Here is a 20,247-nt window from a genome sequence, read left to right as displayed (position 1 = left end):
GTAGAGTCACATGGATATCTCTTATTGTCGGCCCTTTTAGGGGTGTGTTATGTTTTTACTGCTTACTGAATAAAATCTTATCTGACTTTGTACTATAAAAAAAAAGATAATTTGGGGAAGTATAATGACTGGGATGATTTAGTGTAAAGGAGTAAGCGCGTTAATACTTCATAATTACTGTTGCTTGCTAATTTAAGATTTATGTCATTTTACATATTATAATCTACTTTAGGTGCTACTAACAGTATTCTTAGATGATTAAAAGTTCTCTAATTTCTATACATGTTTTTCAAGTAAAGAGGTCTTTATCTTAGCTTAAGGTACGGATTTTCATATTTGACCAACTTTTCGGTCGAGTTTTCACATCTCCACCGTCTATATAGGTAATAATGTATAGATCATCTCCACAAAATTTCAGCCGATTCCATAACCGTTACGGTACTCATAACTTTGATTTTCTACTCAAAATATGAACGGTTCAGGTTCGGCAAATTCAATACGTCCATTGATTTTGATTAGTTTGATACCTTAACGATCATGCAATCGGCTGAAATTTTGTGGAGATGATCTATACTTTATAACCTAGATATTGGACAATGGAGATGTGAAAACTCGATCGAAAAGTTGGTCAAACATAAAAATATGTACCTTAAGCTAAGATAATGACCTCCTTATGTGAAAAGCCTTATATATATATATATACACACACAAAATCTTCGCTTTGAAATTATGGAGCATAATTTTGATTTAGCTCACTGTTGGATTAAAGTTTTGGACTTTTGATAAAAATGGGCAGTTAAAGACCAAAAATGATAATAAGGGCCCTTAGTTTAGACTTCTGATAAATAAGGGTCATTGTAAAACCTCTATCCTTTAAAGTTTGAGGTATTATAAGCGTGTCACTCATTATCATAGTAACAAGCTCAAGCTCAAGGGTTGTTACCCTTATCATATTAACCATAACTAATTGAAACTCACCCACTCAAGATGTCTCTTTCTCTCTCCTAAACCAACCACATTCGTCTCTTTCTCTCTCTCTCTCTCTCAAACTCTCATTTTCTATTGAACAAATAAAAATCTCTCTCTCTCTCTCTCTCTAGCTGCTGCAAACCCCTATCTCTCTCTCTCCTAAATCGGAGCAAAACCTCTGACGCCTAGTAAGAGTGAGTCACCGTCCTCGAATCCGAAGTTTGATTGAAAAAAAAATGAAAGAACGACTCACCTCACTCTCTCCTAAAGTCGAGCAAAACCTCCAGCCTCTGGTAAGAGAATCATGACGATCATGATTATTCAAATTAGTTGGTTTATCAAATTCTATGTTCTAATCTTTCTTTGATTGTGGTATGCTTTGATTTCACCACTTGTTATTTTGCCCGATTTTGAATACTTCTAAAGATTATGTTGGTGTATGTTTTGTTGGATTAAGAAATTGTTGGACAAGATTGGAAAATTAAGGTTGTTTTTGTTGGAATGGTGACCTTGAATTCATGAACAAGATTGGAAAATAAAGAACAAAAGTCATGCATATAAGGTGTTTGATAAAATTCCTTAATGAGGTTGTGGCTATCAGTTACTTGTGTAGTTACACGATCAGGCCACCAGCTATATCACAAATTATGTGACTAGTGAGGTGAGGTTGACAATGACTTGACCAACTAGATGACCAGTTACATGGTCTGAATGAGCTACTGTTATGGACTTGCGATGCAGCGACATGTTGTAGATAGTTACTTAAGTAGTTACATGGTAGTTACTGAAGTAACCACATGATTAGTTATTTGAGTACTAACATTGCCAGTTTGAGTAGTTACATAGTAGTTACGTGAGTACTTACATTACTTATATAGTCAGTTACATAGGCAACAGTGACATGATATATTAATTGAGTGGTTACATAACCAATTACTTGATGAGTAAGTACATGACCCCAGTTCTATGATCAATTACATGACTAGTGAGATGAAGTTAACATAGGAATATAGGCTGGGTTGGAGATCTTGGTTGACATAAGAATCTTCCATTTTTGCAATAATACTTTATCAAGGTGTTAGGTTATGACGTAGATGGTGGAGGAATCAAGATTCTTAAAAGGTATCTTAGAGTTTGGCAGCTGAATGAGGCATGAGATTTTTTCTTTTTGAAATGACGAAGAGGAAGTGTGAGATTGATGTTATCACTTGTACTACTCAGGTTCATGGATTTAGTGTTTCGAGGGATATTTATCATGTAATTGATGATAGAACTAACCAAATGTTCAAGTAACTATTAATGTAACTATATTACTCAAGTAACTTCTCATGCAACTACTTAAGTAATTGGGCGATACTTATGTAATGGTCTTGTAACTGTTGAAATTATTGGTCATGTAACTGATTATTTGCAGGGTATAATGAGTACTATAATTAGTCAAGCATCGTAATAATAGTGTGGATTATTTACATAGACAACAAATAGATCATGTCAGTTACTCAATACTAGCAAAATTACTAACACAATTACCAAACAATTATTCATATAGGTCACATAGAAAGTTGCCAAGACAATTACTAAATGTCAATACAAGTACCGAGACCGTTACTTAATGCCAATATAGTTACCAGAGTAATAATCATGTAACTACTCAATTAACTGATTATAACTAGTTTGAGATACTTTCTTAATCCCCATGTAGTTATCAAAACAATTACTTAATGTCAAATATAGTTACCAAGATAGTTACTTAATGTCAATACAGTTACATGAATATTTACTAAATTGTGTAACTACCCAAGTAACTCGCAACTATGTTACTACTCAAGTAACTGGTCATGTAACTACATAAGTAAATAATTATGTAATCGATCATGTAACTACTCAAGTAACTATCAACTCACAACGTCTAGAAGACTGGAACAGTTACTGGAGTAATTATCATATAACTACTAAAGTAACTGGTCACGCGACTACTCAAACTAGTCAGGTAACTATGTAAGTAAACAATCATATAATCGGCCATGTTACTATTTCAAGTATGGTAACTACTTAAGTAACTCACAATGTGACTAATAAAGTAACTCATGATGTAACTACTAAAATAACTGATCATAAAGCTGAAAACTATTCAAGTAGCTGACAATGTAGCTACTGATGTAACATGTAACTACTCAAATAACTTATAAGGTAACTAAATGTTGGTTTTTTTATTGCAACTAAATATACACTATCAAATGAGTGAACTGATAAGATGAAACATAAAACCAAACGCTAACCAAGCAAGAGAAAAGTCAAATTTGATAGTCACACAACCAGATAGTTACAATGATACTCATATAATGAACATGATAGTTACAATGATAGTGTCTCTAATTGTATAGATATTGAGTAATTGTCCTGTTAAGTATGTTGGTAACTATCTATAACTACTAAAGTAACTGGTCACGCGACTACTCAAACTAGTCAGGTAACTATGTAAGTAAACAATCATATAATCGGCCATGTTACTATTTCAAGTATGGTAACTACTTAAGTAACTCACAATGTGACTAATAAAGTAACTCATGATGTAACTACTAAAATAACTGATCATAAAGCTGAAAACTATTCAAGTAGCTGACAATGTAGCTACTGATGTAACATGTAACTACTCAAATAACTTATAAGGTAACTAAATGTTGGTTTTTTTATTGCAACTAAATATACACTATCAAATGAGTGAACTGATAAGATGAAACATAAAACCAAACGCTAACCAAGCAAGAGAAAAATCAAATTTGATAGTCACACAACCAGATAGTTACAATGATACTCATATAATAAACATGATAGTTACAATGATAGTGTCTCTAATTGTATAGATATTGAGTAATTGTCCTATTAAGTATGTTGGTAACTATCTGGCGTTCATATCGGTATTAAGTAACTGTGTGAGTAACTAAATGTCGATGTAAGACTTATAATGCACAAAATATCTAAATGAACTAGCACAACCTTTTCAGTCCCAATGGCCTCATTTTTCACACTTCTGCAACACCTTTGGGAACAAGAACCAATCCAATCCAGTAACACTCCCCCTCCCATCCTCACAAGAACCTTCAACACCTCCTCTCACCTCCTTTTAGGGCATTTCGTCGAACACTTTGTGTGCAACGTCATCAACTTGGCCTCCACAAAGGGATTTACTTCATCAACCACGTCGGTGATCCATCCAACCCAATCAAATTGAATTAATATTGATGCACCATTGGAGTAGGTTATTTTCAGCTGGTTTTCACGCTGGATAAAGAGAAAAATGTAGCATCAATAAAGAGAAATGAAAATTAATGTCCAAGAAAGAAGTTATCATTTGAACAACATCAGTAACTATACAAGTAACTGTCACAACATTAATAACTATATAAATAACTGTACGAGCTGGAAATCAATGTATTACGAATCAAAGATAAAAAAAGCTATAGGATTTCAAGCAATGTATTAAATCATAGGGTAAATTGTAATCAAACAACACCATATTCCTATCTAAACATAAAAAAACAACCAAAGCCTAATAAACTATGATAATTTGAAATCAAACAACCAAATTATGAAATCATACGAGAAAATGATGAACAAGGTGAGGGGAAATTGATTGATGTGAGATGATTACCTAAGAAATCAAAAGAGGAGCTTCAATGGCAGAATTACAGATTGAGAAGAAGAAGTGACGAGGTTGTTTCTTCGGATTCAATGCGAAATGTGGTTCGTCTCCGTCATCGTCTTCAACTGAGAGACTGAGAGAGAGAGAGAGAGAGAGAGAGAGAGAGAGAGAGAGAGAGAGAGAGAGAGAGAGAGAGAGAGAGAGAGAGAGAGAGAGAGAGAGAGAGAGAGAGAGAATCGGGTTAGCTAATGGTGAAATTAGATACAAATATAAGAAATGATATAAAAGTTAGAGTGAAAAAAGAAAACAGCCTCTTTTATCATTTTGTAAAATGAAGATATATCTTTTTATTATTCGTATCATTTAATTAGGACATCTTTTATCAACTGTGAAACTAGAGTATTTAATTAATATTTTCATCTTAAAATAACCATTTTAAATAAAAATGACTAAATTTTTTCACCATAAACCCGTTAATATTTAGTTATATATGAAACAATTATCTATACAATAATTTAGCCGATTTGATGATTGTTTGGAGTTTCAAAGTCGTGATTTATACGGAGAGTTCAATCGAAGGAACACACTCTTCGAAAAGATTTACGTGTTTTAGAGCCATTAAATATAATAACATCCTATGGTTATGATTAATTATCAGAAAAAAAAAGTGTCCGTTAACCGAGAACCATATATTTATATATAGACTCGCACACTGTTAGTTACACGTTGTGTTACATCCTATGGATATGATGCCTGTCTGATGTAATGATGTATAGCTGCCATTGTGGATGATGAGTTTACTTTATGGTATGAAGTAGAGTGATCATGACCGGACCGATCGATGAATATATAATTCAGTTAACAGATTCATTGTGACGCAATATTATGCATCATGTTATACATGCCAAACTGCATCTACTGTCGTATGCAAAATACAAACAGAAAATGCAGGACCAGATAACTCTGAAACTGATTTTGACATTAATATTGCTAGTCATCGGAATATGTATTTGGCCTTTCAAATTCAAAGGACCTCGAGAATACGACGGATTTATTTATAAAAATAGATGAGGTACACGTACATATAGAATGCAAAACCTAGCTTATTAACTATAGTCTATAGAAGTTGAACGTACACCAACGTACGTTACTCCTCCACTGCGAAAGGAAACAAATAGAAGAAAAAACCTAATACAGAACCGGCCTGGTCATATAGATGGGCCGCATTATTCCACCAAAGAGAAGACACGCAAGAATACTTCGGTTACATGGATGGATCGATTTCTAGCTAGTTATATGCTGCCCTGATTCTTTCAAAGAAACTGATTATATTTTCTGCCGGCTCCATGAGATCTGCAGTACTATCGTCTGTGCTTGTAGCAGTAGTTCTGCTTATAGGTAATTTGGCATCCTTAAGATTTTCGCTCTTGAGTGGAAAGAGCTCCAGAGTTTGAGTTTCTCTACTTTCTTCTTCTCTGCTGTAATCAGTGGTTGCCGTTAATACCATACCGTAATCATATTGATTGTAGTGATGTAAGTCCAAGAGCTTTGTGTCAATTAACCTAGCTGAAGCGTTTGTGTCTGAGGTCGGTCTCCGTGAATCCGGTTGTTCCACAAGTTGCCTGGAGGAATTGCTTTCCAGCATGCTTATCATCGTCGTCTCTTGCAGTACTGAAGATGATGCCTGGAGACGTACGGTAGCAAGTGAAACTCATGCCCATATGTAGGGTGAAACAGTCAAAATCCATATCACGGGTTCTATTCGATCATTTCTATATTCACTTCCTGAAATTTGATTTGATACGGGTGGGCGAATACCTGATCAGAAAGAACAGTGAAATTTGGTAGTCTCCACTTATTCTGCTGCTCATCTACAATACTATGCTGCTCAACTTCAAGACTTGACTTCGTTAGTCCTGCAGTTAGTAGTAGACAATTTCAGTAACATGTTATATTTCTGATAATAGATTAGGTCGTTGTCCTGCTCTTAGCTAGGGTTTGCTGAATCTTGCCTAGTGGCCGCAAGGCACAGGCTGCTTAATTATTATTAACAACAAGTGCTTGTTGACCCCTAGTCCTCGTATTACTTGGGGGGTCATTGTCCAACATATAGATTGCAAGGATCTTAATAAGAAAATGATGCTAATTAATTAATTGGTACCTTCTGCAGATTCTTTGTCATGGAGACCGTTAACTGTGTTGCTAGTGAAAGTTTGTTGTTGTTGTTGTTGTCTAGAGTCAGACTGATACACGGACATTAGTTGACGGCGTCTCTTCTGCCTCTCCCTGGCTCGGTGGTTCTGAAACCAGTAGAACACATTCTTTCCTTCAATTCTCCCAAAGTTTCTTAGCTGCTCAGTTACCAATCGGATTTGTTGAGCCGTCGGTGTCGTCATCCCGCATTGATACATCTCTTTCAGAGCCATTAGCTGCTGTGGGGTTGGCATCCATCGGGAACCTCGCGAAGGAGCTGGAGCTGCAGCGGCGGGTTGTTTATCGAGATAATAACAACCACTGCTACTTCTGCGTAGCTCATTAGACGATATCGTAACTCGAACCACTGCATGCATACATAAGAATATTGTTATTATCGCGCGCTATTATTATTAGTACGTCATTACCAACCCACAGACAAATCAGAACATCAAAAATTCTTAAACATATCGATGTATGTGCTATAATCATATATTACTGTATATATACATCTGTACGTACTCTGATGATATATGGCAACACAGGGTTTCGGGTCCTATATATTGGAAGTAGTGGTAAGCTTTGGAGTTAGTAGTACGTACTGCAGATTGCAGCTTTGATATAGTACTTGGATTATTGTTTATGTTAAGGGTCTCCACGACTACGGTAGTTATTCAAAAGAGGATTGCTAGGTATACAAGGGAATGTTTTAAATCAAGAGTAGCTTCATGAGCAAAAAGGAGAAAGGGATGAAGAGACTGAGAGAGGTATGCATGTGTATATATAGAGCTTGCATATGCAATTATGCGTGCAGGAACAATTAATGGAAATATGCAGAAAATAAAATGATGACATTGTGCCTACGTAATCAAAAAGAAGGAAATAATGATAGCATTTATTAACTACTTCTGATCATATATATTTCACTAGCTTTCATCCTCCTGACAAGTACATTTACTTTTCAACAAATCCCTGTCGAGATATCTAGACAAAATATAATCTATTATCGACTTTATCATAAAATTATTTTCGGGTACATTTTGCGCGCTTTAGTTTAAAATGATAGTTTGAATGTTATTAAAGTTGGCATGGGCCGGGGTTCTAGGCTAGGCCGGCTTCGAACCATTGTCTAGGTCCACGACCACAACCGGTGTGTTGAAGACTTGAAGGTAACCCAGGTCTAGGTCCACGACCACAACCGGTGTGTTGAAGACTTGAAGGTGACCCAGGTCTAGCTCCACGGCCACAACCGGTGTGTTGAAGGTACGTACACTCAAATGACTCAATTATCTAAAGTTCTAAACGTACTACAGTGTTTTCCTTCAATGATGGACTCGGGTCTTTGATTGTAGGGAGTAGGGACTCGCATGTAGACTGTCTGATAATGTGAAGAAGTCACTGCAGGTCAAGATAATACAAACTTACAAAGATTGAAGAGATCAAAAGTAACGTGTGCCAATGACAGGCGTCCAAATGAGCCTGGTTAGCAAGCAAAGGCTCTTAGAGCTTTGACAACAGAATATGTATACACACACACACGCACACACTAAATGGTTAGCTTACTTAAGGACTCAGGGCCAAACCGAATTAGTAAATTAGCTCAGCTTTACGTATACAAAGCGAGTTTGTAACCAACGTACTTCTCATTCATTTCTAACCGATCAATAGTTATAGTATTATTCGTCCTCCTCAACTTTCTATTTCCTCTGCAACCAAACCCTGATTATACTTTCAGCATCACAAATCGTCAGATCAACAAATTAAGTGGCTGTACCGTTTAAAGAAACAAAAGAGAGGAAACATAAAAAAGTATGCAAATGGAAATGAAACCCGGACACCCATCCAAAAATAATCTGCATGCAAAATTTACAAGATATATATGAAATGAATTCGAAAGTATGGTTTGGGATCGGAGTTTGAGGTGGTGCGCAGTACTGGAGCTGTAGCAATCTATAGATATTTAGTTTTTTTTTTTCGCGTATGCTTGTTATTTTGTTGTAGCTAGTTAGCTAGCTTGGCGATATAGGCTAGTATCTACTCACCAAATCACCATAATACAAATGATGGTCGGAATTTTCATTCACAGCGAGCTGTTGTTAGTTGATCGATCAGTTATTACCATTACGTAAGCATTGCCAGAGATATCCGGCCGGCACATTATTGCCGGCATCGATCAGTAATTCTATCATAAGTATTATTAAGACGCGCGCGCGCGCGCTCGACATTCGTCCAGATCGATTTTGCAGACGGACTTTGCCATAACGTTGCTGTCCCTAGCTATCTCGCTAGCTCCATACATTATAGATTTTCATTATTAATTTTTCCAATTTAATCTCATTTATGTCTCTTGGACACTGGCCCGTACGTAGTCATCTCAGCTGGTGTTCCTCAATGACCTTACATATTTGATAATTTTTCAGATCATTATCTTGGACATTGTACGTATATGGTTGGAAGAGTACTCGAATGACATCATCATATGCATGCGTGCTTCATTTGGCAGTAATGGACGAACATCTTTATGGTTTCATTTCAGTGTAATCAATTATATGCTACAGGTTGCTAGCCTCAACAGGGGTATCGGGTTTCTCCTTTTCCAAGCTTCAGATGAAAAATTATGCTCAAACAAATCGAGCAACCCAAACGTACCAATCTAGTTTTCAGCAACGAATCATAAAGCCAAGCCGAACCCTAGCCGTCTCCTTACAATAACAGACTTGTGGCAGCGACAACGCCGATCTAGAGAAACGATGGGCTATGATATTGATGCGTTTCTTTACATACTGTATATATATGCATGGTTCTAAGAAATGAGCTCAAACGTACTCATTCTTAATGATCAACCATATTACAGCATGCATCTAATGCTCCCTCAGTCTCGCTCTCAAGTCCCAGCTATCAGCCATCAGATCATACAACACATTAAGGTCATCTCCTATGATCATAACATTCCTAACTCGCAGCTCCCTACGTACATTATTGACGCCCATGCTGTTAAACAGCGACAAGCGTGGCCCGTGGACCAACTGTACCGATATTGTCCCAACTTAGCCACCTCATATGTGTTGGGTTTTAATCACAAAAGGCCTCGGTACAATTGGTTATTATCCACCCACTTATAAGCTTTATTTTCTTTGTCACTTCTTAGATGTGGGATCTCTCCTCTCCAACACGCCCCCTCACGTGAAACCTAATTTTTAAGTCTGCACGTGACAGATTAACATCCCACATACTGGGATGAAAGAAACTAAGGTCCAGTAACCAACGACACTTAGTGGTCATCCAATCGGAAATACTCCGATTGCATGACAAAGTGGCACCCGACTCGAGCCCATGAAAGATTGGAGGCGCGACTGGAGAGTGACCCGCTCTGATACCATGTTAAACAGCGACAAGCGTGGCCCGTGGACCAACTGTACCGATATTGTCCCAACTTAGCCACCTCACAGGTGTTGAGTTTTAATCACAAAAGGCCTCGGTACAATTGATTATTATCCACCCACTTATAAGCTTTATTTTCTTTGTCACTTCTTAGATGTGAGATCTTTCCTCTCTAACACATGCCCTGAAACAAGGGCTTCAGTTCGATCTTATCACTCTTATGTTTTCTTTCTATAAACCGATCGAATAGTCATATATTTTTCTTTTAAAAAGATTATGAAGACTTGAAAAGTTTAATTTATATATAACCTTGAATCTAAGTTTCTTCTCTCGAGCTGTCGGCACTCTCCACCCCAAATCTGAGAATCTGTGGAGTAGTTTTCAACTTAAATGTTCAAGGCATTGCCCAAAAAAAAAAAGCTTAAATGTTCAGGTCTTGGATCCATTCTGGTCCCGTGAATGCAATAACGTAGGGCACATGTTAGCAGCTGCATGCGTTGCATCCTCAGTCCAAAATAGCTTATCATTTATCACATTCATTTTGATTCTGATAGAATATATATATATATATATATATAATTTAATCTAATTAGCGGATCATGTTCTTCCGGAATCGACTTGGATTTGATTCGATTGAGCTAGTTCTTCTCCTTTTGCTGGTATTCAGGAGATTCCAGAACGGGTAAGATCTGGTTTACGAGGGAGTAACCGAGTAAATAAAACGAGTGTGGGATATTTAGTACGTAAATGCCCAACGGCCGGACTGAAATTAGTAAAACTATTACATTAGACCACTACGGTAAGAAAAAAGGAATAGAACACGGGCATGTTTTGGCTGTCCATTCTGACCGTCTGGCGGATCCAGCCCTGGGCTGGAGCCCATGCAATTTGTTTGAGCCAATTTGTTTAAGCCAATAAATTTTTCTACATTAGTGCTAGCATAGAAAATATATATATGTATAAAATTGAGTTTTTATATACATTTTTTTCTATAAGATGGTTATATTATTCTTAAATCATAAAAAATCATTCAGTATAACTCTTCAAATCTTATTCTCCTTATATATTGAATATAAAATTACAAATATGAGTTTTAAATTTTGATCTAATCGATTTGAAAAAATAATTATTGAGTATTTTAATATATTTAATTTTCAAAATATTCTTCTACTTTTATTGACGCTCACGTTTATTTTCGGAAACTCATTGACATCTATAGTTTGCATAATAATACACTTACATTTACAAAAAAAAATGGTCTAGGCCAAATTTGAAGCCCACCCTATATTCAAATCTTAGATCCTCCATTGATCATGTGGCAATTTTCTTTTCTCCCATTTCTCTCACTCTCATGATTTTGGATGAGATTTTCGTTGATGTGGGTTTGGAATCGAACTTGAAGTCTGTCAATACACTACAAAAAACTTTGGACAAAGACCACAAATCCCAGAAAATTTTTGTGGCTTTTGGTGGTGTGGCATTTGCATAAAATTTGTGGCATATTTTTTTGCAAAGGCCACCCAATTTTTTTGTAGTGATAATTTTTTTTTTCATAGTTGAGTTAGGAATTCACCATTAACTCAACAATTCTGCTCCAGCTCCTACCATGGATATCTTCTTCGAATTCTAGTTCAACAACTCTTTTCGGCTATCTGTATCTTGAGATCCAATGTAGTACTATTGCAACGTGGTAAGGCTTGTTGGAATTTTTTAGGGCAATTTTGCTCCCTATAATTTAGAATTACATTTTAATTAATTAAAATATTGTACTTAAAGAAATGATGGGAGAACAAAATGAGAAAGAGCAAAAACCTTTAGAAATTTTTGAGAAAAACTAATGAATAACGTTATAAAAATAAAAGAACAGAAAAAATGGAGAAAAAATAAGAACAAATAGGTAACAAAAGAACAAAAAATGGAAAATAAGGGGAAAAAACTTTTAAAAACAGTATAAAAATAAATAAATAACACAAATCCCTTTGGAATTCAAACTAGAGAAGTGGTGGAGAAGATGGGTGCAACAAACCAACTGAACCAAACACTACATTATACACATTTGTTGGGGTAACTACGTATATATACCAAAAACTAGCAAGGCTCCATCTCATGCAAGCCGTGGGCTGGATCTGCCACTGCACTACAATACTTGAATGCCCATTAATCTACATGCAATATATATATATATATATATATATATAATATATGCCAGTCTCTGCTGTGGACGTCTGTACGTTACGCATCGTGCGGATTCGGCGATTTCGGCTACCGGCGACACGCAACGACGACGTGAATGGTGTCGGCCATGCTCCTCCCTTCCTGGCTGTCCTGTTTGTGCCGGCCAAAGTTGCAGCGTCGGCCCACGCTAGCCGATATCTCGAAATTTCAAGTTTATGGGCATTTGAGATTCCAGCCAGCACAGACAGAAGCGCCGGGAAGGGAGAGCGTGACTGACACCATCCACGCTGTCGTTGCGGGTCATTGGAATCCCCGAATTTGCACAAAACGGGCCATGTGAACGTTCGCAGTTGAGAATTTCTCTATTAGATGCCAATCTATTCACAGTAGACCAATCACCGCCACTAAAAAACGGTTGCAACTAAGTAACTAACAACACATTTGACACCATCACAAAGTTCACAACTATTGGACATATATATCATGGATACCAGCTGAAAACCATTTTTCCTTTGAGTGCTATGCCAGTTCTTCATTTTCATCGGTGAGGTTTTAGATGAACCGGGTTCTACGTTGTAATTTTATGTTGTAACTGAAAAAAATAAAATCCAAATCATCATACTTACTAAATTTATTAAAGTATTCCGGGAGAATTATTATTCTACCATTTGTGTGTATCTTAACCTATTTAGGTTTCCTTATTGGAGTAGATGATGTTTTATGTAATAAATTATGACTTTGAATCATACGGGATTGTGGTTATGTAATGCCTATATATAAGCCTCATTATCAACCAATAAAGAGTTCGGTTATGTTTTTTTATGTTGTTATTATTCTCTTTTCGTTCCTCCTTGAACATGTTATCATGCACTTTGTTTTAAAGTGTCTGAGCGACGAGGCCACCACCAGAAAAATAAATCATAACTCTGAAATCCTTAGCTCCGGCAACCTCTTTCATTGGCATCACCAGAAAAAATTAATAAGCTGCCGAAAAATAATTGTCGAAATAAAAAAAATCAGAAATCGAATCTCCTATGGGCACCCACGAAATTTTTCTGGGCACCCTTATTCTCTTTCGTGTAAACAAGTCAGTTGACATCGTCCCCGTCCTCCTTGCCTTGTGCGCCTCTTCTAGTTGCCGTCCAGCGTCGCCTAAGGCCCAGATTTACCTGACCCAAACTCGTTGTCGTAGCGGTTCTATTCCGACGCCTTTCTCAAGTCGACGCCGACCAAGCCCTCTTTGTCGTGACTAGTGCAACGTTGACGACGTCCCCCAACGTCTCTTACATACCCGACATCGTCAAACACCGTCACGTCCCAACCTTGCGCATCCTTCCGGCAACAGACTTTGGCCCGGCGTCACCTGCATCTCGATCTGATCCGCATTAGACATGCTCGACTCGAATTCCCAGCTCTCGATCCTTTCCACTCGAGCCCGACCCAGCTCTCGACAGCCCATTCAATTTGGGCCTCAGGCTCTCCGAGCCCAATAGTCATTTGGGCTTTGAACTCTATTTTTCCTTTTTCATTTTCCTATCAATTTATTTATGTTTCTTTGCACATTTCGTTTCTAACTATTTTCACGTGCTTGTATTGGAAAACAATTCATCATCGTACCATTATGATGACATGAATACCCGAGATGTATATTACTGGAGAGCTTTTTATGCCACCCGTACGAAGATCGACAAGGAAAAAGAATTCATCATGTAGCTTTCTTGTATAATGATAAATTTGTAGACTTTCTTAAATTAATGCGGTTTATTTGGCGGACCACCAAGTAAGTTTTTCTTAAAATTGCTACTTTTGAACATATATATATATATATATATATATATATATATATATATATATATATATATAAATTTTTGGGCCCTATTAGCCTTTTGCATGTCTTTTCTCAGACCCTTCTTATAACGCCGATGAGACTAAAGAGAGATATGATTCCCCTCTTGGTCGACGTTTTTCGTGTGACGGTCCTAGGGGAGTCACGTTATTATTTAAAGGGAATAAATCAATTTTATATGGTCGTCTGAGTGCACTGTTTTTTTGGGTGCGATCATGAGAATTGCCGATATGCATAGATTATTTTGTGACCATATATATCACAACCCTTCTAATTTCGGTTACATACTTGAATAGTTTCGATTATTCGAGACCTGTACAACCCTCATTTCTTATGGATGCGTCGCCATCGTGACTGTTATTTGAATGTTTGAGTTTTCTTAAAATCATGTATATAAACGATAATCTCAAAGTATACGTACTCATTTATTTGAGTTGAAATCCATTACTCTGAAGCAGCACTATTTGCTGACAAAATATCCCAAAAACAAATAGCAAATTATATGGGACACACTTAAAGTGCTTCAATAACCGTCTATGACGTTGTTTTATCAGGGTTAACCTTGATGCATGCACCACATCCAATAAACATAGGTCATGTTTGGCACGTGTATCTATATATATTGAGGGAACATTTGAGATGGAAACGTAACATTCTTCTATTCTTAAGTTAGTAGATTTTGAGTCTCAGGCTAAGGCTTCGCCCCATCTCATACGTAAGATTTGCTTGCGATGAATATTTGATTAGTCAATCTATTTTAACTATGTTTTCTGCTTAATATTTTTCAAGTATGACGTTGGCATTGCCATGTTTCTTACTCGATTTTAGCTTAAGTCGTCTATTGGAATTGGAAGTTTGTTTGTGTTGTATTAAAGATTGGTATATTCAATAATATTTCTCGTATTCCTTCTTTACAAGATGATGCCGTGAGAATTTTATTTGCCTTAAACCTAGCATAAATGGTCAACGTTTGCAACTCGTTGTGGTTCTTAAATTGACTGTTTTTGGTTACATGGGACCCTAATAGCACTATAATATGAATTTGACACTTAACATTTGGAAAACGAACCTCAGAATGTCAAAATTTGACATTATTATGATCTTTACCGTTTCTTGCTGATTGCGTAACCACCCATACTGTTCTACGGGACATGTAGTTGTATTACGGATCTCGTGAGGAGATTGTGTTCTATATCTTTGTGTATTGCTAAGTTTTAAAGGACATACATGCCAATAATTTTCATATGCATGCGTATGTTGAGAATGGAGTGGAATATTTTTGTCAAAAATTAAGAAATTGGTTGCACGCAACCCTGCTGCCCCACAGCTGCCTTGCACGGCTCTGCTGCCCCGCAACTGCTCCCGCAGCAGCCCCTACAACTGCCTTGCACGGCGTTGCTTCCCTGCAGCTGCCTTGCACAGCCTCGCAAGCTCCCATGCACGGCCTCGTGACAAAACCTACTTAACTGATGATTCTTATTATCAATCTTCTCATGTGAAAGCTCCAATTCAGCATATTATTCTTACAACGTATTTAAGATGCCATTTGTGGACTTATTCAACCAAGAATGCGGACTTTCTAAGTATTTTATGATATTGGTTGATGCAACGATGCGTTGGTCACACGTCGCTTTGTTTTCTACAAGGAACACTGTATTTGCTAAGTTGTTAGATATGATCATCATACTAAGGGCTCACCACCCTTCCCATCCTCTCAAATCTATTTGATTGAGTACCTTGGAGAGTTCACCTCCAAGACTTTTGATGATTTCGTTTCGCATGTCTACTGGGATCATTATTGAACATATAATTCCTCATGTTCATTCATAGAACGATATAGCAGAGGCTCGGCCTTGGTTATGGGTACTAACTTATCGGTCTTTGCATGGGGATATGTAATAATGTTACAAGCGTTTAGTGCGTACGAAATGGTTACTGGATACGATCACAACGTTCTTTTCACTAACGCTTTTTTGCTTAAGTTGTATATGTGCCTCTATTGTAGTAATCTTAATGGGTCTATTTGAAACGCTTAAGTATTTTTGTTGGTTATGATTTATGAATCACCAACACTTGTCCGCTATTTCCAATCTCTAAATGTGGGTCTCTATCATACGATATTAGCATACGGTCACTTTAATGAGACATACTTCTCGTCGTTAGGGGGAGATATAGAATGCTCACATTCCGGTTTTAACGCCAGGAATTGACGTGGTGTGGCACTATGTCTCATTAAGATCCCGCACTACTCTAAGTTAGTAAGATGTGCAACGCATTATCGTCCTCCAGAAAGTCAAAGATCTAATGCTTAATGACTTTACTGATATTGTGAAAGTGATGAGATCGCACATAAATGTTGTGATGTGCCGGTAAAGTTAGAACTCTCATAATATGGGAGAATTTCATATGATCTAGTTTTAGCATTGTTGGCACCATCCCTGATAGTGGGAAAGAAGCCGGCGATGACACCATTGTACGCTGTGGTGTTGTCGACGCCAGTGGTATTGCACCACAAAACAAGGGCGGCAAATGCAAAGATGGACTAGTAAGGGTCTTAGCTTCGGTGTTGGCTCCCACATAGATGAGGGGGAGACCATCAAATTCTCTTGAATCAAAACCAGAAAGAAGTGAGGTGCGTAGACATAAGTATTTCGCCCATCATCAAAAGATATTCTCTGAACATGTCTATCAACTAAGTTTTTGTGAGACGTTACAGACTCCTTTTGTTGATATCAGAGAACAAAAGAAATCTCTCAATTGATCGTATAAGCTGCGCGTGTGTTAATGGATTGATCTCTCGTGATTGATGATGTATTCGCTTATGCACTTATTCCGTTGTAAAGTATCAACGATGAACAACTTGATCGAAGTGGAAAGAATTAATACAGGCTGAACTATACTTGTTATGTTAGTCTATGTTCATAAGTGTAATGAGAAAGATAAAGTCATGCGATATTTGCAAGACTTATGGCGCAAAGATTATCTCTTTATCCTAGTATTGACTACGATGAGTTATATTCTCTCGTTATGGAGTTGTTATACAGTCTTGTTTCCTAAAATCTAAGTTTGGCTACGTATGACATGTATGATCTAAGGATGTGTGGCTAGATTAATGATTAATCATTAACCCAAGACTACTTTTAAGAAGCATGTAATGAACGTTGTATACGTTGTTCTCTGTACTCCATGATTATGACACTAGTCAGGAGGAGTAGTTTCGTAGACTTCAGGGGAGTCTACCTCACATGATGCTATCAAATGTAGACGGTGCGTTGTGCTCTTTTTCTCCTTCGATCAAGCTTTTGTTTTTCACCCAAGAGGTTTTTATTTTGCTTGACAAGGTTTTTACCGAGGCAATGTTATGTGCACCATGCAACCTAGGCATGCGACACAAGAGTGCGTGTTCCAGAAGAATTATTATTCTTCCATTTGTGTGTGGCTTAACCTATTTATGTTTTCTTATTGGAGTATATTATGTTTTATGTAATAGATTATGACTTTAAATCATACGGGATTGTGGTTATATAATACTTATACATAAACCTTATTATCAATCAATAAAGAGTTTAATTAAGTCATTTTATGTTGTTATTATTTTTCGTGTCATTCCTCATCAAACATCGATTTGACTGGTTTGGGCCGTTTGGAAGCTGGGCTTCTCGACCCGGAAATTAGCACTTGCTAGTCCTTTCTCTTTTACACAGAACTGGAGTTGGTGTGGACAAAAGTGGTTTCTTCTCTCTGACTCTCTGCCGGGGTTTCACTTTCCTCGTACTTCTTCACTGTTCATGGCAGATAGTAAGATCATGGCAACCCAACACGCTGAGATACCCAAAACAATTTATGACCTCACTGTTAAGGTAAAGCTTCATCTTTCAATCCGTGCTGCTGTAATTTTGAGTTGGGTCTGTAGATGTTCCATCCGAAATGTAAACAAGTTTATCAAAGTAGATGTTATTTCTGAGTCCATGTCACTGTGTTCTATGTGCTCTGTTTCTATATCATTGAAGTAATTTGATTGCTTTATCTTACTCTGGTTTGTTTTCTCATGTTTGGGAGTTTTCCTTCTATTCTGTCTGGTCTGCCAAAAGAGTGATCAATGGGAATGGAAGATTATAGAAGTGGAATCGTAATTTGTGTTTAAGTCTGTGTTGGAAATTGAGATGAGAAGTGTTCTTTGTAGATGATTTTGCAGTCACTTTGATGGTTGACTTGTTAAGCTTGTATGTTACTACTGCAGGATGCTAAGGGGGTTGATGTGGATCTTAGTATGTACAAGGGAAAAGCTCTACTGATTGTCAATGTAGCTTCCAAATGGTACTCACTCGATATTCATTCGATTCCCACATTTACTCATGTTTTCTTCTATTGTTCACTGATATAATTTTCTCTAATGAACTTATTGTAGTGGACTGACCAACTCTAATTACACGGAGCTGAATCAACTATATCAACAGTATACAGACAAAGGTATTGAGCAAGTATTACTAGGAGAAAATCGACTGTTATGCATAAATTAAACTGCGGCAATCTTACCTTATATCAGAAAAGCAAGAACTCTGACTGTTTTCCCTCAGCATAAACATATGGCAAGTACAAAAGTTCATTGAAGTTTAATATTTTGGGTGTTTGTCTTTTATGTATGCTATCCTGGCTGAATCAGGGTTGGAGATACTGGCATTTCCGTGCAACCAGTTTGGTGAAGAGGAACCAGGAAGTAATGAAGAGATTAAAGACTTTGTGTGCACTCGTTTCAAATCAGAATTTCCAATTTTTGACAAGGTGAATCCTGAAATTTTGTTCCACTTTCCCACAACTTACTTTATTGTACTTTTAGGCCAGACGCAAGCTATTTGGACCACAAGCTCACCTATTTTCTTTAAAATGATAAATCAGTGTATTGCCGATTTACCATCTATGTGTTTGGAAGTTGGACCAACTTAATCTACTCAGTTTGACCTTTTGAGGATCTCTCTTGTACAAATTTCGGTCTCAAGGATTTTATTTATGCTATGAATTGTAGTGTGTAGTTATGCTAACTGACCAGTTATTAATAGTATAGCCATGCGTTATTTCCTCTGGTCATTTCAACCACATTTGATAGCTTTGATGTAGTTTTCCTGTCATGTTAGATGCGATTTCTGATTTTCACCAAATTGTGTTGTTGTGAAAGATTGATGTAAATGGTGATAATGCCGCTCCATTGTACAAGTTCTTGAAGTTGGGAAAACGGGGAGTCTTTGGAGATGACATTCAATGGAACTTTTCAAAGTTTCTAGTTGACAAGGATGGGATAGTTGCTCACCGCTATTACCCTACTACTGCCGCCCTTAGCCTTGAGGTAAAAACTCAGTTGTCTGATCTTTTATTTTGATATGTTATGCTGCTGTAGTTTCTTGTTTTGATAGTCACAGATTTACCTATGGATGAATAATGCTCGCTTTTATACACTAAACCTGTTTTGCAGTGTGACATAAAGAGGCTGTTGGGAGTCTCATGAGTGCAAAGATCTATAAGCTTCATCAGAATTATGATTGATATTTGTGGACCATTAAGCGGAAAGAACTTAATAACCACTGCTTCTGAGTTTTAGTGTGATTCCAAGGACATGTTAAGGTTGTTTCTGTGTATGTCATGATGCAACAGAAGGCACAATTAAGTGATAGTGTGCTACAAATGAAATGAAACATAAAAACTAAAAAATTTCATCCATCCTCAGTCATGTTGCTCAATCGAAGCTCTTGGTGTGACTGTAGTTTCAACCATCAACAATGTGGTCGTAAGCGAACGGTGAGTTGGTGAGGGATAGATGTAGCTGAATCGCGGCCCCAAGTTTAGTCGCCGTTATCGATCCCATTGCAATCACTCACTCCTTTGATTTGCGCAAGGGGTAGAGTACTTGTGTACTTATGTAGAGCACAACCTTCCCAAAGCTGGTAACACCTTCATGTCGGGATTTCCTCGCAAAAATCAGTGTTGCACCAATTTTGAGGGGACTGATTTGCGCAAATTATGTGCAATTTGGCTCAAATAGACCATC

General features: G+C 37.2%; 2 protein-coding genes across 2 annotated transcripts; one reads left to right on the top strand and one right to left on the bottom strand.

Annotated features, from left to right (window-relative positions):
* Positions 1 to 5,900: 5,900 nt before the first annotated feature.
* On the bottom strand, positions 5,901 to 7,182 carry LOC126795423 (WUSCHEL-related homeobox 6-like). Its single transcript, XM_050522263.1, has 3 exons — positions 6,774 to 7,182; positions 6,431 to 6,483; positions 5,901 to 6,296 (listed from the first exon to the last, which is right to left on the bottom strand). The coding sequence occupies exons 1-3, from the start codon at positions 7,180 to 7,182 to the stop codon at positions 5,901 to 5,903; spliced, it is 858 nt and encodes a 285-aa protein (XP_050378220.1).
* Positions 7,183 to 17,908: 10,726 nt separating this feature from the next.
* On the top strand, positions 17,909 to 19,919 carry LOC126796291 (probable glutathione peroxidase 8). The gene is made up of 6 exons (XM_050523083.1): positions 17,909 to 18,067; positions 18,448 to 18,524; positions 18,616 to 18,677; positions 18,871 to 18,989; positions 19,381 to 19,548; positions 19,675 to 19,919. Exons 1-6 carry the CDS (start codon positions 17,996 to 17,998, stop codon positions 19,705 to 19,707), a joined length of 531 nt encoding a protein of 176 aa, XP_050379040.1. The 5' UTR covers positions 17,909 to 17,995; the 3' UTR covers positions 19,708 to 19,919.
* Positions 19,920 to 20,247: the final 328 nt, after the last annotated feature.

This window comes from Argentina anserina, chromosome 5 (assembly GCF_933775445.1).
Source record: "Argentina anserina chromosome 5, drPotAnse1.1, whole genome shotgun sequence".
NCBI lineage: Eukaryota > Viridiplantae > Streptophyta > Magnoliopsida > Rosales > Rosaceae > Argentina > Argentina anserina.
This window is presented reverse-complemented; position numbering and strand designations above follow the sequence as displayed.

Bases quoted from the DNA above. Each gene is read 5' to 3' on its own strand.
- LOC126795423 (XM_050522263.1), bottom strand. From the start codon at position 7,182: ATGCATGCAGTGGTTCGAGTTACGATATCGTCTAATGAGCTACGCAGA. The intron at 6,484-6,773 runs GTACCAATTAAT...ATAGTATTGTAG, and splicing joins TGACAAAGAATCTGCAGAAG to ATGAGCAGCAGAATAAGTGG. The intron at 6,297-6,430 runs GTATTCGCCCAC...GTACGTCTCCAG, and splicing joins TCACTGTTCTTTCTGATCAG to GCATCATCTTCAGTACTGCA.
- LOC126796291 (XM_050523083.1), top strand. From the start codon at position 17,996: ATGGCAGATAGTAAGATCATGGCAACCCAACACGCTGAGATACCCAAA. The intron at 18,525-18,615 runs GTACTCACTCGA...AACTTATTGTAG, and splicing joins GTCAATGTAGCTTCCAAATG to TGGACTGACCAACTCTAATT. The intron at 18,678-18,870 runs GTATTGAGCAAG...TGGCTGAATCAG, and splicing joins TCAACAGTATACAGACAAAG to GGTTGGAGATACTGGCATTT.